The sequence below is a fragment of the Lepisosteus platostomus genome, chromosome 8, assembly GCF_059453375.1.
Source record: "Lepisosteus platostomus isolate fLepPlt1 chromosome 8, fLepPlt1.hap1, whole genome shotgun sequence".
NCBI lineage: Eukaryota > Metazoa > Chordata > Actinopteri > Semionotiformes > Lepisosteidae > Lepisosteus > Lepisosteus platostomus.
Window position 1 is genome coordinate 23318703 of NC_142618.1, and position 24315 is coordinate 23343017.

At 36.6% G+C, this 24315-nt stretch overlaps 1 protein-coding gene across 2 annotated transcripts in view; it reads right to left on the bottom strand.

The window, feature by feature from the left end:
* Window positions 1–8940: 8940 nt before the first annotated feature.
* The window catches only part of vstm2a (V-set and transmembrane domain containing 2A), a 57756-nt gene continuing 42381 nt past the window's right edge, over window positions 8941–24315 (bottom strand). Inside the window, exons 3-5 of one of the 2 annotated variants that reach the window (XM_088642927.1) lie at window positions 19170–19220; window positions 18212–18551; window positions 8941–10083 (exon numbers count right to left, since the gene is read on the bottom strand). In XM_088642927.1, the coding sequence (XP_088499053.1) occupies window positions 10007–10083; window positions 18212–18551; window positions 19170–19220 (468 nt within the window). In that variant the 3' untranslated portion in view covers window positions 8941–10006. The remainder of the gene's footprint in view (window positions 10084–18211; window positions 18552–19169; window positions 19221–24315) is intronic. The other variant, XM_088642926.1, reaches the window with a different exon arrangement.

Here is a 24315-nt window from a genome sequence, read left to right on the forward strand (position 1 = left end):
CAGCTTTATCAGTATAGTTTGTAGGACAACATGACACTAGATGTTTTTAAAATAATTTCATTGTAGTGAAATCAGAAAAAAAAGATTACTGCATGTTATTATTGTGTCATTTTTTTCTGATTATATTTATTTTCCATTGTCACCCCAGTATGTTTATACTTGTTACCACCATTATTATGTATTTTAATTATTTTATAATACAGATGCAGCCAGTCAAAATGGGTGGGGTATTTTGCGGTATACCCCAGTGGGAGTCGCATCAAAACGCAGTATCACGGGGTGTATCGCGTCATTTGATGTTATACCGGACAGTTTCCGGAATCACCTTGTAAAACCGCCAGGAAGAGCCATTAAAGCTTAACCTCTCATGTACAGCATTTGAGCTTTTAAATTTAAACTGTATATTACAGCATGTTAATCATCAGTCATTAAAAAGTTGGTATATTTTATGAAAGCAAGATTGCTCAGTTGGGCAAAAGTACACAACCTACCTTTATCATAAATATTTTAATTATGCAGAAATATTTTATGCATCAAAGCCTTTACCGAAGATATTACTCATATTATTAATAATGAATGACCTTGGACAAGCTGTAAACTCAAAGTATTACGCTGGTCCACATTATTTGTAACCATCATTTTAAATGAAAAGACTTTATTTTTTCAGCGACAAAAAGTAACAACACAGCATTTCGTTGATCTAACTAACAAGGACAGGACATTAGCTAGCCAATATGATAAAGGAATAAATTACTTTTTTTGTTTATTTCCTTAGCACATTTATTTGAACATTTCCAGCGAATGAACAAGCACTGAAAAACTGTCCAATCCCTAGTTCGACGAGCATTTTCTTTTAGCATAACAGACATAAAAACTCCCTTGCTTTTAACAGACCGTTTCATAATTTCTAGCAACGAAAATTATTTAAACTGCGACACTTATCATTCAACCAGAGCTCAAAATATCACAAGGATCCTCAAGAGCACAACAAAGACTGTTTTAAAAGATACTTGTACCAGATACATGAGAATCAAAACTTTTTTATCTACGTCTTTAAAATTTATCACACAGTAACAAGTCAAATTTCAGGGGCGTCCGTATACCAGAGATTATCGTACCGCTTCAGAAGGGTGTCAGCCAGTCAGATTCCAGGACCGGAATTATCTGTTTTATAATCGAGAATATGTAAGCACGTATCTAAATAAATTAATCATGATATTACTTTAAGGATCTACATTTCCAAATCTATGTATCTATATAGCTGGTAGTATTACTGTATTTCACTTTCTTTGTAAACACATTTTGTTAACACCCGAATCGCAGGTGGATTCTGTTTTTTGGTCTGTTATGGTCTGTAGCTCAAATCCTGCTTAACTAAAAATTAGACGTGAGAAGAGTATTATTGGACAATGTTGTGAGGCTCTGGCGGAATTTCTCTGTAAACTGAAAAGTTATAGAGGAGACAGGTTGTTTATCGCTTCTTTTGACACTTGTAAAAAAAAAACATTCCAATGTTAATGCGACACGGAAGATAATGTGGTGTATTGGTCGTTATTGAAAAGATGTAATCATTTAATCTCTTTACTGTGCACATTTTAATCCGCTTAGTATTGAATATTTATATGGAATTTTACCACTAAAGGGAAATTTTAGTAGCTAAGCATAAAACGCAGAGGAGCATAACGAAGGTCATAAAGGTCATAAATGATATTAATTTAGGAACATAAACATATTATGTAAACTGTATGTTGCTGTTATTGGTATTTTAAAGAAAAAATACACACCAATACTCAATTTCTCCTAAAGTATATTGACATTTTTTATATTTCAAAATAACACATGTTCATACTGTATGTACAGTACACAGCGGTACCGCAGGTTGAACTGTAGGGCGCAAATCCACCCGAACCCAAAAGCCCAACATATTAATGTGCATTTGCCTGATGCTGCGCGGTTTTCATCACTCTCTGCGGGAGTAGTTTTTAATTCAGTTTGAATTATAACTGTACATACTGTCTTGGTATTTGGCCAGGGCTTTAAAGAGAGGGCACGCCAAAATTTTTCGGTGCCGTCGTCTGCGCTTTAAAGTTACCCCTGTCGCGGAAGAATTTGACCTTGGAACGTTCACCCAGCGGAATTATTGTTTCATTGCACATTGACAGATACTGTATCAAGGAACCAAACAATTATCGCGCCCGGCTCCTCAATGGAATCGCTTTAACATGCTAATGCGTTTGTGTAACACTCTGTGTCTACAGTACATTGTGAACAAACCGGTTTCACTGGTATTTTCAACCCGCAACCAATGTTGTTTCATCGGTTCTTATCCTGTAAAGCGCTTTGAGGAGCCACCTTTAAAGGCGCTATATAAAATAAAGTTTATTATTATTATTATTAATATTTATCATATTTTTTCTCCCAGAACTTGTAAATTGTTGTTGTTATTGTTGTTGTTATCCTGTAAAGCGCTTTGAGAAGCATACTGTCCAGCTTGTCAGGTGCATTCTTTTGTAAAATAATAAGTAGAGCTTTGGGCTTATTAGTGCTCCACTTACAGCAACCCAATGTAAATACATATTGTCTCCAAATCCACCACCACTTGTATGAATCATAGCCCTGCCAAATGATGCAAATTCCGCTGCAATGGTTGTGTGCAGGAATTATTCAGTATGGCATCTCCATGTTCAAGTAAACACTGCTCTGTGTGCAAATGCAAATGCATTTAAAAAAAGTTTTTTTTTTTAAAAGCCACCTTTAAAGGTGCTATTTAAAATAAAGTTTATTATTATTATTAATATTGATGATATTCTTCCTCCCAGGATTTGTAAAATTGTTGTTGTTATTGTTGTTATCCTGTAAAGGGCTTTGAGAAGCATACTGTCCAGCATATTGTATTTCATTGCACTTTGACAGATCGTCTTAATTTCACTTGTTGTTAGAATATCCCCCAAGAGGATATTCACCCCAAGAGGATATAGAGGATATCCCCCAAGAGGTATCCAGGTAACAGTGAAATGGGCGTACAGTCTGGGGAGATCGCCCGTTTTCCATGCACTCCTTGGTGTCTCTCTCTCTCTCTCTCTCTCTCTGTCTCTCTCTCTCGGGCCCGCGCTCTTGGCCGGCTTGTGTTTCTCTCTTGTCTGGGCGTGGGAGTGCTGCTGGCGGGTGGTGACATAGAAGAAATAAAGCACAGTTTTTAACTCCACAGGTTTGAGTCTTTGTGTTCGTCCTCAACGAACCCAAATTCATTACATTGGTGTTAGAAGCGGAGGATGGACAGTGAACGGCCGATGATGTTGGACTCAGAGAAGCGCCGGTTCCCCCAGCAGCCGAGTGACCCCCTAAAGCGCCTTTTGGGGGCGAGCAGCAGCCACCAGGGGCCGGGACGACCCCTCAGCACTGCCAGTGGCCACAGCCCTTATCAGGGCTACCCCACAGTGACCTACTCAGCGGAAGGGGGGCCCTTTCCCGGGTCGCCTTAGGCCATGTGGCAGGAAGGAGACGCCAGACCAGCGGGGTCCAGCCCACCACCCCTGCTCCAGCCTGCGCTGGTGAGACTGAGCCGTTATAATGCGGAGATGTTTGAGGCTCAGTTCCAGATGGCAGCCTGGGCAAATGGCTGGTCTCAGGTGGAAATGGTGGGCCACCTCGCTGGCGTCCTGGAGGGGAAGGCCTGTCAGGTGTTGCTTGATGTACCCGGGGACCAGCGGTACAACTACGTGGCGTTGGCGTTGGCGTCGGCCCTCTGGAGGCTTTTAGGAGAGGGGAGGCGCCGGGACTACTGCGGGCAAGGTTGGCCCAACGCTGCTGCCTAGCGGGAGAGCCACTGGGTCCAGTCACCACAGACGTGGCAGATGCCCACCGGGAGATAGCCCTCAAGTGTTTCTCTGGGCCCTGGTGCCGACTGAGGTGCAGTGCCACGTGATGCTGGTCACGCCGGTCCTCTTGGAGCAGGCCCTGGCTCTGGCTGAGGAGGCTGATGCTGTATTCAAGGAGACCGGTGGGCACCAACCGAGGGGTGCACGGGGATTCAGATGGGGAGGAGGAGACAGCCAGCATGGCGATGCTGGGGGAGTGACGAAGGCTGGTCATCTGCCACCGCTGTGGGGAGAGGGGGCACATCGCCCGGGAGTGCCAGGCGCTGGATCCCCGGGGACTCCGGAGGCCGCTGGGAAACGGGAGCGGGGCGGCCTAAAGGGGGGAAGGCCGCCCTTGAGCGAAGCTACCCCCGCTCCGGAAAGCCAGAAAGAGTGCTTCACCCCACCTTCTGTGGGAAGGGTTGGCCACAGCCGGGGCTTATTTCTTCCCTGCCTCATCGAGGGCAGACCCTGCCAGGCCCTCGTTGACACCAGTTTGACCATCACCCTGCTTCAGCCTGGTGTCCTGCCAGGCACCGAGGCAGCTGGACCCCCAGGGCACACTTTGGGGCTGCAAGGGTGAAACACCCCTTCTACCTTGCCCCAGTCTGCGAGGACTGTATCCTGGGGTTAGACTGGTTGTAGCAAGTGGGTGGTTGCCTTGACCTGGGCATGAGGGACAGGGTGCTGCGCCGGGGGTGGCAGGTGATGTGGCTCCTGGGCGATGTGCCCCCTCTCCCCTCTCCTCTCCTTGAATACGGCATCAGCCTGCTCAGCCAGAGCCAGGGGCTGCTCCAAGAGGATCGGCGCAGCCAGCATCACATGGCACTGCACCTCAGTCAGCACCAGGGCCCAGAGGAACGCCTGGAGTGCTATCTCCTGGTGGGCCTCCTCCGGGAGAGTAGGGTAACCCTGGCTAAGTAGGCCACGTCTGCGGCGACTGGATCCAGTGGCTCTCCCGGGAGGCCTCCCCTCTCCTGCCAAAACGCCTCCGGAAGGCCGACGCCAACGCCGCGTAGTTGTACCGCTGGTCCCCGGGTACATCCAGCAACACCTGGCAGGGCTTCCCCTCCAGGACGGCGGCGAGGTGGCCCACCATCTCCACCTGAGACCAGCTGTTTGTCCAGGCTGCCATCTGGAACTGGGCCTCAAACATGTGCCATGGGATCTCCCCATTATAACGGCTCGGTCTCACTGGCACAGGCTGGAGCAGGGGTGGCGGGCTGGACCCCGCTGGTCTGGCGTCTCTTTCCTGTAACATGGCCTGAGGCGACCCGGGAAAGGGCCCCCCTTCCGCTGAGTAGGTCACCGTGGGGTAGCCCTGATAAGGGCTCTGGCCACTGGCGGTGCTGAGGGATCGTCCCGGCCCCTGGCGGCTGCTGCTCGCCCCCAAAAGGCGCTTTAGGGGGTCACTCGGCTGCTGGGGGAACCGGCGCTTCTCTCCGACATCATCGTCCGTTCACTGTCCATCCTCCCGCTTCTAACACCAATGTAATGAATTTGGGTTCGTTGAGGACGAACACAGAGACTCAAACCTGTGGAGTTAAAAACTGTGCTTTATTTCTTCTACGTCACTCTCACTCTCACTCGCTTCTCTAAGCGCTTTACAGGATAACAACAACAATAACAACAACAATTTACAAGTTCTGGGAGGAAAAATATGATCAATATTAATAATAATAATAAACTTTATTTTATATAGCGCCTTTAAAGGTGGCTCCTCAAAGCGCTTTACAGGATAACAACCGATGAAACAACATTGGTTGGGGGTTGAAAATACCTGTGAAACTGGTTTGTTCACAATGTACTGTAGACACAGAGTGTTACACCAACGCATTAGCATGTTAAAGCGATTCCATTGAGGAGCTGGGCGCAATAATTGTTTTGTTCCTTGATACAGTATCTGATCTGCAAGGCCATTTGAAACAAAAATAAAAATAAAAATAAGATACAATCTACAGACATTCACAACATAAACATATCTTAAAACATTTACATATATTGTTAAATTATTACTTTAGATATATACTTTAGGTTACTGAAACAGCCAGTTAATAAAATCATTGCAATTTTGTTCTTGTATGGAGGTGGGGATATTCTGACAATTGATTTAAAGACAATCTGTCAAAGTGCAATGAAACAATAATTATGCTGGGTGAACATTCCGAGGTCAAATTCTTCCGCGACAGGGGTACCTTTAAAGCGCAGACGACGGCACCGAAAAATGTTGGCGTGCCCTCTCTTTAAAGCCCTGGCCAAATACAAAGACAGTACGTACAGTTATACGTTATATATGAGTACAGTTATATATGAGTTGTCGCCATCTTTAACATGTTCGAAAAAAAAGTTAATCCCAGCTACAATACATTATTTTTAATATTTTTGTGGTAAGAGGGAGCAAAACATCATTATTTACGGCTAGTAATTAGTGGACTATCTATAGTTGAAATCTGAGCCTAAATAAAAAGAAAAAGCATTTTCAGAGAGCAATTACGCTGTGTTTATGTAGAATAAGTGATTAGGTTTATGAGCAATCTAATTACTTATTCGTTTAAAACGCTATATAAAATAAAGTTTATTATTAATTTGCTGGACAGAGTGGTGAACATTATTATGCAGAAGACAAAGATAACGATTTATGTTAAAAGACATTTAATTAAACACGGGTTTGTGATTTAAATGGAAATGGGGAACTCTTAATCTAAATAAAAATAAAATAAATAAAACAGGTTTCGATAGTTAATAACCACTTTTTATGCACGAAACACGGGTGATTTTTCTTCCTCCTGATCAGTTTAGAAATCTGTGTACGCTGTAAGGTTTTTACTTCTTAATTAAACTTTTAAAATACACATTTCAAATAGAAAGAAATCCTCTTCCTGATAGAGTATGTATAGCAGATCAACACGTCTTTTTTCCCCAATCAGAGGGGTGTCAGATGGTGTCAGCCAATCACCATTCTGAAGCCTTACCGTAATCTCTGGTATAGGGAGACCCCAGAATTCTGTCCCATAGTTTAGATAGATGATAGATACTTTTATTGATCCCGTGAGGGAAATAAAGTAAATCATTTTCATTTTAGGAAATTATTAAACGCTCGGTTAAAAGCAAAGGAGATTGTCTGTTATAGTGGACATAAAAACAAGAGTTTGCTGCGGCATTATTGGAAACCAAAATTTTACAAAAAATTACTGGCATTATATCCTAGAAGACACAGACTGGCGCCAGACCGGGAGAATGCCTGCAGCGTAAAAGAAAATGCCTAATGAACTAGGGATTGGACAGTTTCCAAGTGCTTGTGCAGTCGATGGAAATGTTCAAATAAATGTGCAAAAGAAATAAACAAAATAATCATTTATTTCTTTATCATATTGGCTAGCTAATGTCCTCTCTTTGCTAGTTAGTGGCTGTGTTTGTGCGTTGGGTAGCAACGGCTGACTATGTTCTCAGGCGGAAGATGTAAACAGCTTAATTTTCGTGTTAAATAATTTTTTAAAATTAAAATTCATTCTATACAGCAATCGCATATTTGGGTACTGTTTCATAAAACTTCCATGCTTAAAATGTTTAGGGAGAAATGGAAGACTGGTGTGTATTTTTTCTTTAAACTACCAAGACCAGCCATATACAGTACAGTTTACATACAGTAATGTTTATGTTCCTAAATTAATATCGTTTATGACCTTCAGATGCGTTATGCTCCTCTTCTTTTTATGCTCAGCTACTAAAATTTTCCTTTAGTGGTAAAATTTCATATAAATATTCAATACTATGTGGATTAAAATGTGCACAGTAAAGAGATTAAATGATTAAATCTTTTCATTACCGACCAATGCACCAGGAGTGCCCCTGTCGGTCAGTTTGGCCAGCCAATCACTTACCGCGGTGCCCTGCGGTGGCTTGTGGGTAGTTTCCCGTACCGCGGGTTTGTACCGTGCATTTTGAATGGCTGGATCTGTACATTCATGTAATTATCATTCCTTTTGTTGTTGACTAATAAAAAATGGAACCCTGTTGGAAGAGATATTCAGGAAATGTGTCGTGGTACTTATGAATTAGCTGGAATACATTTTTAATTTTGCTGCTACCTGGGTTACCAATTTGGAATAATTTTTTTTGTTGTAATTTCCTGACATAATGCTGTTTACAACACTTGCCAAATCTACTCTCATTTTCTTTCTGCTTGCTTGGTTTTTTATATCTTATTCCATCTCCCCATATGCAGATCAGAGGTTTAAGCATGCCATTTCATTGATGATTGCTGCAACACGATTCCGCCCACAGTGGATTTACTGTCTTTGCAAAAGGATTTGGTATGAACTGTGGATTGGCTGAATATTAAGATGCACTGTTTAAATTAAAATTGAAATGCATCATTAAGGACTAACAATATTTCAAACAGTTTGAGTTATATATATATATGGGAATAAAGTGCTTGTGTACCAGTTAATCAACTTATGCACTAGGTGTTGAATACAATCATTTTATAACATAGATTGTAAAGCATAACAATATACTCAATACAGTATATCAATTGCAAATCAATAACTTTAACAAAAAAGACTTGTAGAATTGTACACTGCAATTGCAATAATATATAATATAACTCAGTACATCTATTTTTTCTGGTTTTGAAACCTTTATTGATCCAATTGGTTAATTTTTAACTGTTTTCTAAACTCAGGTTTAGATTTACAAATGTTTGCCTTTATGTGTATCATTTCTCAAAAAATCATCACAAGTAACATTTTAAACTAGGTTGTCCAAAGAACTCCAACCCATTACCCGTTAAAGAGATAAGACACATGAAAGGAAATAACACTATTTCAAATGCAAACAAATGGTCACAGTGCAAAGGCATGTTGGTTAAATTCTACCAACACAAGTAAACCACATGTAAGTTTTGAAATCCAAAACCTGGCACAAGGTAAATGTTAATGTGTCATTTGTCCTACTGTTTAAGAGGAAACAAAATAGTTCCAGAATTATTTTTTCTCCAGAAGAACAGGACAATAAACATTTTTTGTGTCTTGGCAAGGAACATTATATATGGAAAATGGAATGGAAAAAGTCAAAGACAGGCTATTCTCTGTGTGTTTAATCAATATAAAATAGTGACAGATGTTCTTAATTTGTTTTTTGAATGAAGCAACAAGCACTCCTCACAAATAATTATAACAATATTACCAGGTATCATTTTTTACTATGACTGGAAGCATAACTTTCTTCCATTTTACAAACTTGTTTTATCTTGTTTTGAGTATTTTAATGACTCTGCAGATTTATTCTTCATTAATCTAAATATTGGATGAAGATAGTTGCAGCATAGGAAAAAACAACATCTTCAATAATCAAAGTAACTTAAGTACATCTGACAAACAATCCAGAACTTAAATTCACTATGACCATTTTCTTAAAACATTGTAAATAAGTTGCAGTAATAAAATCAGAACAAAGGGGTTTAAATTTATTTTGTCAAGTAATGACCCAAACAAAGATTGTGTGATGACAGCCATTTATACATTTTTTCTGCAAGAAAACAGATACTGTATTGTAACTGCAGATTACACTGTATAAAAGATTTCACATTAAAGCATAAAGTAATCAGCAAAAAAATTGATTTCAAATCACTATACATATTCTTTTTTTTTTCATTTTACTGAGAGAAAAAGAAAAACATCTTTGCATTTGATAATTCTGTAATGGGTACATTTCATGAAAGCAATACAAAGTTAAAAGGATCATGAGAGGTAAATGCATAACCAAATCAAACACATTTAAATATATAATACACAAATACAGACTTTTTTACCCCAAAATCTCCACACGGTGTCACAATGAAGGTAAATATACTGCAAAAAAAGATGCAAAAATTGTCTTTGTGAGAAGTCATGAATATTTTAAGTAGACAATTGTAGTTCCAGTTGTTTCATAAGAGCTTTACTGTAAATGGATGCTCAGTACAAGAGTTTCTCTTCCTTTCTTGCCTTGATAAAAGTGCTTCTTGTGTGGATAATTAGAATGCATTGGGTGCAGAGAGGTGGTTGGAAGTTAGGGTCAACTGTGTTGTCCGCTCCGTGGAAATAGCAGGCAATTTTCTCTTTGCTTTAAGAAGAGAAAGTGATATTGGAAAAAGTCAGCACTTAAAACTATAGTAAGGCACCCTTCACAAAGCCACAAACAAGAAGCAGGACAGCAAGTCCGTAGCTTGTAGCTATCCTCGTACCTGCGAAAGAAGTTATAAGATATTCGCTCATCTTGCAGATTTGCAATGCTTCTTATCAGGCCACTGTTAACACATTTACTAACATGTTGAAAATATGTTAGCACCTTGGCTATGGTGCTCTTGGCTATCTTAGCATGCACTATAAATAACACATACAACCTTTCTCAGTCCATTGTAAAATCATTGATAGTTCAGATGCAAGTCATTTGCAGTAGGGTAAGCTTCCTCTCAGTCTCGCATTTAATTTATAATTTAAATTCTATACACTACACAATTGTTGTTTAAGCAGAAAAAAGTATCAACATGATAGCTGATATATAATTATACTTATGCATTGCATACTGTATATACAATAGTATAAACCTGTACACAAAATATTTTCTGTATTATATACTGTAACATATTTTTTAATATTCTGCATAATATACTTCCCTTTTTAGAGACAGCCAAAGTTGTATGCACTCATATACTGTATATTATTATCTTGAAAAACATCATTTTAAATGTGACATTTAAATAAAGTATGTGCTTAAGCGACTGCTCTATACTATTTCAAAAAGGCAAATGTTAATACTGTATATACTCATACCAAAATGAAATAATTATTATACTAACAAGGATAAGATTGGAAAAGAACAGTAAACACAAGTGGCATTCCTTGCTGTATGTAAACTAGCCTAAGCACTTAAGCGTTTGGAAAAAAAAGACCATGGAATTTCACACTTATTTAATCATGTTGAAGTGCCTTAAGCATGTTGTAGGCCTTTGCATTTTTACTTCTCTCTGTGTCTTTGGGACTCTTTAAGATTTGAAGAACTTGAACTTGTAGTATAAAAGACAAGTCTGAAAAAATGAATATGCTTATGAATTTCAGTACCAAAGAATGCAATGATTACTGAGAAAACAGAGAAACAAATTGGACATATACCTTTGAGATTCTAGTGCAATTTATGGAAAATCAGAGATTAATTGAGTTGATCAACATGGTATTGTTATATTTGTAATAAATATTAAATTGCATTTAGAATGAATGACCATGAAAAAGAAGAAAATCAAAACCAGATGTGAGATTATTTTGCTATATACTGTGATGTTCTTTATTTTTAACTGTTTTTTTTTTATTTAGTCAAACACAAGAGCTAAACAATATCCAACTATTAATGGAAATATGCATATTCCTGGTAAATGTTTCTGTAACCCTTAGCCTATCCTGGAAGCATAATATGCTAAATTGGATGATCCACTGGACAGAACACCACCTCATGGTACATGCATGGTACATGTCTTCCCAAGCCAGAATCAAACCCAGGACACAACAGCTGTGAGGCAGCTGCACCAAGCCGTAACTACACAATAGTGCACATTTATGTTGTAACACTCTGTATGAGGTACTTATTGTATCTTTAAAAATAGCAAATGAAAGCAAGTGCATCTTTACAGTAGGATAGTGTAAGGTGTTTAAAAAAAACTACCTTGACCATGTTTTGTATCAGATTAAGCAAAACTTTTCATTGTAGAATTGTCTTGGAGACTTTACTCCTGTGAAGATTTGGTCAAATACACCATATTATTATTAAATTATTATTCAAAGCATGCTAAAAGCAATATAATGGTACTGTAAAAACTAAAAAAATCTCAAAAAGTATTATACAGTACTGTATATAGTATTGTGACATGATTTAATGTGCATTTTGTATGTTATAACACTATATTAAAATTAACTTGACAAGAAATAGCTTTTTAATAATCACAGCAGCGTTTTGTTGATTTCCTGACTCTAATGATAGGCATACAATAATAAATGAGGGAGAATGCCATGACTGTGTTGATGGTGTTTATAACAAAGTGCATAGTGTACACTTTATTTTGTTGTATTCACACTTAACATTGATGTTATTTTAATAACTGTTGGGGCAGATACTATTTATATATTCTTTTTTCACCCAGATGAAATTCCGTCCAGCTCACACGTTCTCACATTGACAAAAAACATTTTCCAGCCCTGAAAAACATTTCCTTGGTTATTTCCACTTTTGATAAAATGCTTGGATATAATTTTTAATGGGATATAATGTTGAAAGAAAACAGTAAAGATTAAGCTGTTACAAATGTTTTACTCTATTTTTTCATTTAAAGTGACCATTTTTCTCTTCAACTGTAACCTAAAAATAAATGACAAATTTAATATTTATCCATCCGTTTTCCTACTATTTATCCAATACAAGGTCTCAGATAAGCCAGAGCCTATCCTGGCAAGCAATGAGTGCAAGACATTATACACTCTGGGCAGGATGTCAATCTATTGCAGGGCTCACAGACATAAATATGCACACACTCACACCAGGGCCAGTTTCTTCAGAAGCCAAATAAACCTACCAGTACATCTTTGGTCTGTAAGAAAAAAAAAAGAGTCCAGAGGAAACTCATGTAAATACTGATCCCTGTAAACACAGCATCCAAGGACCTGAATCCAGGGCCCCAGTACTATAAGGACATATTACAAATCACTGTACCACCATCTTCCCCAGGTTTATACAGTAAGTAACATAATTTTATTGTAAGGTGTGTTTTACCGTTTACTTCATTATGTATGGTAATGGTATGGTATGCATTTTATTGTGGTTGTGGATCTTGTTCTCATTTTTATCCATATCTCAAATTATTATGAAAATATTAGGGAATTTGGTGGCTCTTATTATTTTCTTTGGTGGCTCTGTGAATATCTATCCTAAACACAAAGTTATAGTATGTTTGTCCAGTTATGGGTGCCTGTGATATGGTACTGATATTTAATTACCAAAGCAAAAACAAAAATACATTTATACATCTAGATCAGGCAAAACAATCTCACTCATTTGCCACATTCTGCAAAACCCTATGTAAACCTATAGAAAAAATAAAAGCTACATGTTTATGTGAATCATCAGTTTACGTTTTATTGAGATTACAAAAGATGGAATAAAAACCCTGGACGAAACTTGATGTAGCTGCAATCAAATAAAGGGTACAGCAAAAATAATAAAGGACTCAGCTGTTTCTAGTTTCTGTTCATTTTATTCTGTCTGGGTGCATTATGAAAAGATTACATATTTTATAATTGAATTAAATTGTAGGTTTAAGGTATAGCCAGTTATGTTTTTTTTTCCCTTTCTCTTTTAAGAATTTTCTGAAAAGCTTATTATTTGTTATCAATGTTAAAAAAGTTATTGGGTAACACAGTATAACCCTATTTTTAATGTATTTTTAATACCACATTTTTTTCTACCAATAATTCTTTAAGGCACAATAATCTTTCAAAGGCAGAATTAGATGATGTAATACTTTCTATTCTTTAAACATTATTATTATTTTTTGCATGTTCCTGAATTTAAGATAGCTACTGTAAGAGTTCAGCACTGTTTTCTTCTTATCTGCATAGTTCAGAGTCACTTGTCATTCATACCAAATCCCAGCATAAATTTAAATCAAAGAAAATACTTTCCATCTTGCGTAAAACCTGACTGATAAATGCACTGTTTTTCAGGCAAGAGCAGTGTGTTGGCTAAGTTTAAGGGGAAAAATAATTTCAATGAGATGTACTGTATATGTAATTGTTAAATTAAAGAGTGATTATTATTTGTCTAATCATTCCATTCATAATCATTCAATTATCAATGATAAATATTAATATATTATTTTGATACTATTTAATTAATTAATATAGTGATCTAATTATTAATTTATTAATTATGAGGTAATGGTTATATATTCATAATAATTACATTCTGTACTGTTCAACAGGGTGAGTGTTTTAATTTAAACAGAGAAACATACCATACAATTTTTCATTTTTCATAAAAGTTAATGTTATTACTTATATGAATAAATTCATGATAAACCTTATGCTACACTCATACAAATGTAGCAGTAAAGAAGCACATTTTTATAAAGGTTTTAAGAGTAGGTGTAATGTTACTAAGGTTCACAGCATGAAACTAAGAGAGACTACTTATTCTTATCCAAGTAAGGTTGTGGTGTAATCAAATTTGTCCTATTAGAATTTTCTTGTAATTACATGTTTAATACACTTTTGATGCAAAGTCATTACATTTTTAATTAAAATACAGTTGATGTATTTGTATTATAATGCATATACTTGTTAGACACACATCATACTGAAATAGATTAAAACAAAACTCCTTACGGTACTTAGTGAGCATGTTAAAGATTAAAAAATCTATTTTTTCACAATAATTCTGTGTTAATTGATATGCATGAAACACACACTCAAAAAATCTGATTTATAAATTAAAAGCTTTCAGCAGAAATATAGTAATTGAAATCTTACTGATTTATATATTTTTTTACGTTCTTAGATAACAGTAGTAGTAGGAAGAGGAGGAGGAGAAGGATGAGAACACAGCTTGTGATAATTACAAGTGAACTCAACACTTCATGCTTTATAAAGATCAAACAAATCAGCTAAATAATTATTATGCAAAACCCCTCTGTCAAAGTTAGAAACACCATGTCTCACACTCAGTACCGATTATATCGGGTAAGTCCTCTCTTATGTGGGTAAATTAGGCAAACAATCACTTCATATGATTTCATATGTTTTCTTATTGACAATTACTTCTGAAAAGGGCAAAGGAATCTATGTTTTAAAGTGCAGTTGTCATGTAATCTTACTGGGCCAGTCATGGGCCCAGAAAAACAAAAAAGAGGAGAGTTGACTGAAAGGGCAGCTTCCCATCACCTTGAAAAATCCCTTGACTACAGAAATCACTCACAGAAGTCAAATGGCATATTAAGAATATGCCATTCCAATACGACACAGTGAAATGGGCAGAAATTAAAAATCAACATGTTAGGTAAGTTAGACGAAAAGATGAAGTGATAACATCACAAGAAACAAACAGTTATATATTCAATTAGACAAACACACAATAAAGGTGTAGGGAGAATTATGAATAAAACTGTCAAGAAATCACTAATGAATTGGCAACAGTTTCAGACATTATACTTACAGCAGGAATCCAATCTCAACATATCAAGTACACCATAGACCAAGAGTATACACTAACAATGCCAAGTAAAATAACAAAGAAAGATTCTATAAAGAAATCAAATAAATGCTGATTCATCAAATAAATACCAAACTAAGATCATGCCTTGGTTAGAGGGGACTTTGATTAGAAAAGACAGAAGGCAATGGAAAAATGGATAATGGCTGATGTAAAACAGGAAAGAATTCTTGAATTAAGTGCTGGCAACATCACAACAATCAGCATTCATAATTCTTTCTTCCAACATAAAAACATTCAGAAGAATGTTTCTTCATATGGTCGAATACAGAATGAGACTGGGAAGAGGGTCTCTGATCCATGTATTCAGATAATTCAAAAGCATTGACAAAGTTAAACTAGTAACATTCTTCAGAGTTAACAGTAAAATAAGGACTGAAGGTCACATGGAAACTATGTAGACTATGCAGAAATACACTGCAATCTGAGAACAGGGTGTACTTCTTTGTATAAAGGGTGTTAGGACATTAAATAAGCTACCCAGTCATATTGTTGAAGCAGAAATCCAGAAATCCACGTCTTCATTCCAAAATTAACTGAGGGAGGGAGAAACAACATAAAAAATCTACAATGTTCTGAGGCAGACATTACTGAGTTAAACTCCTGGAAACTCAGGAAAAGCAAGAAAATGTGAGGGTAAAACACTTTAAAGCAGTGTGAAAATGGTAAATATGGTCTGAAATTGAATAATCCAAACTATCCAACCTTATTTTACTAATATCATGGCAAAGGTTAAAGGCTCAATGTAAACAAATGTAAGAGTCTGGCAGATGGAGAAGTAGAGGCAGAACTCTAAATTTAAAACGCTAGAGAAGGGGGAAATCTTCACATATCTTGGCAGATAAACAAGCTAAGATGATTCCGCTTCCAGTGAAGTAAGAATAAAAATTGGAAAGTCAACAAACACTTCTTTTAGAAAGCTTAATTAAAAACATGAACCAAAATTGAGTGTGCACAATGGTATCATCATTGCCATAGCTACACATAAACACCTAAGAAAGATATTCAGAAACCAGATGCATTTGCCATAAATGACTTAGAAGAATACCAGGAATTACTTATAAGGATTGAAAAATTAATGAAGAAGGCAGAATAATCACTGAAGTGCACTTTCACACTTAACTTGCCAGCAGCCATATCACCCTGCAACTCACAACTGGCAAGGCACTGAAGTTAAGCAGGTGTGAGCCTGGTCAGTACCTGGATAACATCACTTTATTAACATCACTTTATTAACCCTATACAATTTCTTGCATTAGGAATTTGTCTTTTCGCATACCCCAGCTTGCTCTCCATGATGGGAGACCTCCTGGGAAAAACTAAGGTTGCTGCTGAAAGGTTAGTGGGGCCAGCAGGGGTGGTCTATGGGGCCACCCTGTGGTCTATGTGGGTCCTAATGCCCCAGTATAGTGACAGGGAAACAATAGTGTAAAAAGGCGCTATCTTTCGGATGAGACGTAGAACCGAGGTCTTGATTCTCTGTGGTCCTTAAAAATCCCAGGCCGTTTCTTGAAAAAAGTAGGGGCCCCATAGTCCCTTAACAATCATGGTCTCCTAATAATCCCCACCTATGAATTGGTTTACTCTGTTCTCCTCCCCACTAATAGCTGATGTGTGGTGAGTGTTCTGGCGCACTATGGCTGCTGTCGCATCATCCAGGTGGATGCTGCACATTGGTTGTGGTGGAGGGGAGTCCCCATTACCTGTAAAGTGCCTTGAGTGGAGTATCCAGAAAAGCACTATATAAGTGTAAGCAATTATTATTATTATTATAAATCTAAAAGAGAAGACATGAATATCTGGAGAATTATTATAAATGGATTAGACCGTTTGTTGAGTACTGCCAGCAATTGTAGACTACCAGAAAATGCAAGAAGGAAATGAAGGAGACTCAGAACAATATGGCACAGGACAACACCCAACTATCTATAGAATATACTTTAAAATAAAATGGATAAAGGGATAACATGGAAACAACTGGAGACTGTAGTGGGCAATGGATGGACATTGTGAACATGACTCCAAATGTCATACTGAAGGTAATCTCCTACATAAAGAACAATTTGGAAGATTTTCAAGTAGTTGAATTATGGGAGTCCACAACATTCAGCGATAAAGTATTAAGTATTAAGTAAAGTATAAGAGTTTACTTTATTCAGTTGTAAAAATAATGCAAAATCGTTTATTCAAGGAAATTAATGTTTATTTAAAGCACTTTTTTTACTGACCTCTGACCACTTAAGCTTTGAAACAAGCCAAAATCAAAGCTTCAACTCCGTGAACCCTGTAACTGTTTATTAGGGAATGAATAGAAAACACAGTATTTCAGTGTATAGTCTATGTTAAACTCGAAAGTTTACTGATTTTTGCTGTATAATAAAGTATACTCTAGTGAATAAATATACTTTTGTTCAATATTAACATAACATGCATTAGATAAATATAGCTAAATCTCTGAACAAAAAAGCTGTCATATGTCATAACCTACAGTAATTGTTTTTGTTTTTGTTTGATATAAGACATTTTGTCTTTGATAAGATAGATAAAGGGCTTTATTTTTATATATTGCTTCTACAGTATGTTGCATACAATGATGTTGGTTCTATAGGAAGATGGCTTTCACACCTTCCTGAAAAGAACTGGTATGAAATGTTACCTATTAAAAGCTTAGTAATATTGTTATTGAATTGAGATGTTATTGTATTTACTGAAATTATTGTTGCAGTTTCCACATAAAAATATGTATTACTAAAAATACCAACCAGCTATTCTGCAATTGGAATGGATAGTTTTCAGCACCTGTATTTTCTAAGTCCAGTATAAACTGTTTATGCCGCATATGTTGACCAGAAATTAAATGATGCTTGAGGCTTCATTGTTGGATATACTGTATAACACATTTAAAACTGGGAAAGCAAAAGAATCATTGTTGTAAACTACAGTATGTGCAGCAATGGACTTGCAGTTTTTCAGGAATTTGAAAATTCTATTTGGGTACGGAGATGTTATTAATATGGTTTGTACATACAGCTAGAAAGTTACTTCTGATTGAAAATTCATACCTGAACCAGGACTGTGTTTTAGGATTTTGGATGCCGTCGTTTGAGAGCTAGAGGTAGAGTGAAGTTGTTGGTTCTCAGAACTCACTCCATTATCAGCTGCAGCTGACATATTCGTTTTTCTTGGCTTTTTATCTGTCAGAGGCAAAGGTTCCGTCTTCTTGACTGGCTGGTTTCGTAGGCGATTAGTGCTGTTCACTTGAAGATACGCTTGAGCCTTGTATTCCCGGAGTGCCTCATAGTTGGCATCAGTTACTCTGCATTCATACAAACCTTCATCTTGTTTTCCTACTTTGGAAATCTGTAGCTTGTGGGAAATGTCATTTCCTTGAACCCTTACTGTCTGCACAAATACAAAAAGAAACATTTTCTCAACAAATAGCATTACTGTATTATCGGTGTAAGAAATAGAGCTACAAAAAGAAAGATGATTACACTGCATTTCTAAAAGTTAGAGAAATGTCTGAAAAAATATTTTTTATAACACTATTGTATAACATGCATATATACAATAATATTCAAAATTATGAGATTTCAAGTTTATCATTTATTGACTTCTACACATGCATACAAATGTAAACACAAATTAATAAAACAAACAACTTCAGCTTATGACTAATGATATCATGAAAACTACATTGAAATTCTGAGAATACCATTCTGTTCTATTAGGTTCAGCTGCAATGGAATAGAACAACAGATTAAATACTAATGTACTCCATGATTCCATGTATCGTTTAGATTTAAATATTCTAGTATACAAATATCTGAATGAAAATAGTCATAATTTAGTCAAATGTTTTTCTTTAATTAATAAGTATTATTAATTTTATTTGGTGCTGTATGACACATGGCAAAACAGAGAGCTAGAAATAAAACAAGTAATTATCATTTACACAGATATTTTAGAGTCTGTTCTATAATAGTTACAAAACACAATTATTTATATTTCAGTGCTTACACTTATTTTAGTCCCCTCGTCATCTGGATCACTTCCTGGATTTAATTTCACCTTAAAATAAAATAAAGATTGAAAATAAATTAAAATGTGAAGGAGTAGAAACATTCAAATGTGTCAAAGTAGAATGTTTGCTTGAAGGTACAGTAGTTTCAGTATAAAATGCTTGCCAAACAAATCACTTGACACCATAGTAACTATCACATGGTAGCCTGTTTAACAAAGCCAAGTGGGGAAGGATTTTTCTTAGCATTCAATCAGAAAACAAAATACTCCCCATTCCCTCTGTTCAAAAACTACCACAAATCAGCACTTGTACTCAAAGAACATTAAGTAGTCTTAAATCTTAATAGCTGAAGACATTCATGGAATATATAATAGAATACTTTTTAGGATAAAGTATTTCTACCAGTGTCTACACATCTTTTGTGGTAGCACCAAATTTGCTTTAGTGAAATAATACACTGTAAGTAGGAACCCAGCACTTTGATTAGTAAGGTCAGCATTATTGGAAATAAATGAAAACAATTCACCCACCCCTCAACTTCTGAATATAATTCATATGTAAACTGTTTATAAGGTGAAAATGTATAAATAATAATCATATTACTTTACATGTACTGTAAGACCTTCTATTTCTCACACTCCAAAAATTACCTAATATTACTTTGCTTTACCCTAACAGAGCAATGAATCATCAGAGTAAGAACATTTGTTTGTCCATGATAATTATACATTTTAGTCTACTACAGTAGTCAACAAAATAAAGTAGTGTGAAAAAATTCTAAAACGCAGACACTCCTAAAAACACAGGAGCTGTGTTGTGGGTGACTGTAGTGGGAGGTCAAACTAATTGCATGATGTCTTCAATTCAACTTTGTTGGAGTGTTGTTTTATTCATAAATTACTGTAGGTGTTTGTAAATTGAGGGATGAATGTATTGCAATATAGTATACCGAGATGTTTTCAATAAACACTCTGAAGGTAATGGTTTCATGTTTTATCCAGAAGATAGACAAAAGTTAATCAACTGTTTTAATAAGCCATAGTTAGTTTTCCTGCAGCTTGTCTGGGTTATCCAGCTTTAGTGATCACAGATGCCTGAAAGATGGTGAAGTGTATCCAGGATTTGACTGCACATGTTGCATTAAAAGTTCTGGCACCAGTATGAAGGTGTCTTGGGAAATGGGGATAATGAGATGCATTTATGCCACAGTGCATAATCTCTTTAATATTTCACACAAAACATCATATTTTACTACTGTAAGGACAACTAACTACACATGTCTATAAAAACAGCATAACCACAACCATTGCCCTATCAGTTGTGCAGGTTCTGTTTCCTTCCCAAAATTAATCTCAAAATTATTGATTATCTTACGGAGTAGGCACATACAGTATAGGGAAATGTGTTGTAAGTCATATTATCTGATATTAGGGTATATATGCTTGTTTCCTGGTAACAAGTAAGTTTGTATCCATTCCCCACATAGAACATTTCTGAATAATGGAGGATTTGTAATTCATTGTGGCTCCACAAGGCTATAAGAACTGTGAACCCATCTCTCAAGACGAGATAAGAGTTGCACAGACATTGCCATGAAAACATTTGGCCATAAACAAAGTAGTCCTGGTTAATTCTTAGGTCAAGAGAAGAGATTCGATAGGATTACTATGTAGCTGGGAATGCGAAAAAGGAATTTTTTAAGATTCAGTTTTAAGAAACTGGGCAAACATACCTTAAAATCTTCCATATATATACCTTGTGTACCACAAACACCATGTTGTACCATTATGTTGATATTAAATGAAGAAATCACAAATGGTTATACTCAAAAGAACAGCATTAAACTTCAAGACAAAAGGGATATCTAATCAAATGCCCGTAGATATCACTTGTTTGGTCTTAAATTATTTATAATAAAACAGATAAAGCAGTCAGATTCTGACTGCAATAAGCATTACTGAAAGGATTTAAAATTTAGAGAATAGGTTATTATGATCCAACCTCATCGATTGAAGAAAGGAATACCAGGTCACACTTCTAGTGGCTAAATGAGGTACAAACCCATTGCGTGTAGAGGACATCAGATTTTTGAGCCAATAATATACCATTTTTCATTCCTTATTGATAAAAGACTGCACGAAGTATTGGATGTCTTCATTATCCTGTCTCTCCTGACAGAAGCAATAAAAATTCCTGAAGGAGAGACATGCAAATTTCAGATTTCAATTGGCCAACTAGCACCCCGGAAGACAAGACTTTGGAATGTCTTTGTCTGAGGCAAGCAAAGAAAACAGCTATTACAGTCAATGAAAATTATGACGGTAATAATGTCAACGTCAATGTCAAGAAAAACTGTTTTTCTTTTTAATTAATGAAGCACTCATGAAAATAAACCACTATGACGATGATGGACTAAATTGCTTTGTATTTTTTAATGAATTTAGATGAGACGAAAGGAGCTGTTTTACTCAAACTCATACTGAAATTAATTTAATCACATGGAGTTTACTGTGTATTTGCTAGCAGTCATATTGCCCTGCAACTCAAAACTGGCAACCAACTAAAGCTAAGCAGATGTGAGCCTGGTCAGTACCTGGATGGGAGACCTCCTGAGAAAAACTACGGTTGCTGGTAAAAGTGGTGTAAGTGGGGCCAGTAGGGGGCGCTCACCCCAGTGACGGGTACACCATACTTTAAAAAGGTGCCGTCCTTCGGATGAGAAGTAAAACTGAGGTCCCGACTCTCTGTAGACATTAAAACTCCCGGGGTGTTTCTTGAAAAGAATAGGGGTGTCTGCCCCTGTCCTGGCCAGATTTCCCATTGGCCTTTACCAATCATGGCCTCCTAATAATCCTCATCTATGAATTGGCTTCATCACTCTGTTCTCCTCCACACTGATAGCTGATGTGTGGTGAACATACTGGTGCACTATGGCTACCATTGCATCGTCCAGTTGGGTTGTGGTGGAGGGGAGTCCCCGTAGTGTCCACTCCACTTTGTGAAGTGTCCACAAAAGTGCTATAAAAGTGTAAGGAATTATTATTATTTACTTTATGTCTGATAAATTGCAGACTGGCTGTAACAGGTACAATTCCAGGGTGATGGCTGTAGGTAGCCAATGCGGTGCCTCAGACTATTAATGTGCAAGAATTGCAAGTATCTGGGTGTGCGGTTTTCTTTCTTCTCTTTTGTTTTCTAACTGTCTAACATTTTCAACCAATCTTTTCCACACCTCATGTCATGTTCTTATTGTTTCTTAATTGATTGGCACCCAGATAAACAATGAGATGTATGTGCTGTATAAATAAGATGGTTGGTCAAACGCCATGTGGTCTGTCAGAAATGTGATTTTTGTTCATATTGTATATGACTTTCAAAATTATTCAAAAGTATACTGTGCATTTCATAACATGTCATTGCTATAAGAATGTTCTTTAATTAAATGTAGTTTGTTTAATTAAATTTAGTTTGTCTGGATATTGAGCAAATCGAGAACATATTATTGTAACACCAACATCTTACAGCACATGCAGGCATGTATTACTTACTTATTTCTTCTGAATAATGTGGAGTGAAAGCACAGTAACACACCTGAAGCACAGGCCTGTCACTTTGTTTGCATGATACTAGCAAAATGTCATAAGCACTTAGACTACTCTTAAGCTATGGTAGTTTTTTAACTGGAATATTATGTTTTCAGCAGGGCTAGTTATGAATATTATTAAAGTGAGTTAAAGAATGTATATATAATATTACTTGTCCTGTCCGATTTTAATATTTTTAAGTAACTCATGCAGTAATTCCCCTATAATTATTGCAAATTCAGTATTGTCATAAACCGTGAAACAAATTTCTAAAAGTATTTCTTTGAAACTTTGAAAAAAGTTTCTCTGAAAAATAACTTTACAAAAAACATTATACAAAAGTTTGGAATTTTTATTTACAGTGCCAAAATACATCCTCTTACTAGCAAAGAGTCATATGATGTATTGATAACCCTTCATTGCACAAATATTACATGTACAGTATTTGATATCTGGCCTTTCTGGAGATCAATACACTTTAGATTGTGCAGATTGTGCAACAAAGACTTGTGCCTTTTAACAGACTCTTATCAGATGTGTTTAAATTTTTCTTTAAAATTATGTTTTATACATTTTATTTCCTAATAAAATTAAAACTGCTTGACTAAAATGTGACTAAAACTAATTCTGTTTTAGTCATCTAAAAGTAACTATAGTCAAAATTTAGTCGACTACACTAAATTTAAAGTGGGTGACTAGAAAGTCACTATGACTAATAGACACTTGAGTCAACTTGACTAAGACTATGACTAAATCAAAAACTGGTGACCAAATGAACACTGCAAAAAGTTACTTGTAGGTCTCGGAAGACTGAAAGTTACTGTTTGTTCTGGAGCAGTGGTTCTCAAATGGTGGTACACGTACCTGCAGTGGAGTGCCGCCAGGTGGTACGCCAAATGACCCTGGAACTGTGTTGTGTGCGCTGAAAAATCGGGACGGGTTTTCATATTTTGTATTTTAATACATGTCGAATACGCAGCCTACGTACTACGATACAGTGCACGCTAATACTTCAGTAGACACAAGAGAAACTCTGTAATTCTAAACCACCAGGAATGGGTGCTATGGACCTAAGTGACCAATTGTATTTTAAAAAAGCTACTGTATCTCCAGCAAATAGGGAGGTAGGAGAATGTGCGTGATTTTGGAACAATGCCAACATTGTAAACACAGGAATGCATAGAAATACAAGCTATTAATGTTGGTAATCTTGTGAGCACAGGAAAGCATGATAGATAACAGAAAATATTTAAGAACTGGTCTAAATTAATTTGAGAAAAATACACCGAGTGTCTCTGTGTTTTGCTCCCATGCGCATGAAATAAAACTTAAAATAAATACGGAAATAAAAACGGAAACGTAGAAAAACGCAAGCTTGTGGATTGCTAAAGCAGGTAAGTCCCACATTATTATGTGTGGAGAAAAAGCTGCTGAACAGCTCGACCTGCTGCCCCCCCTGAAAGACACAGTCATTCATAGAATTATTGAAATGAATGATTATATCAAAAGTACGCTGATAGAGCGCATTAAGATGAGCAGATGTTTTTCACTGCAATTA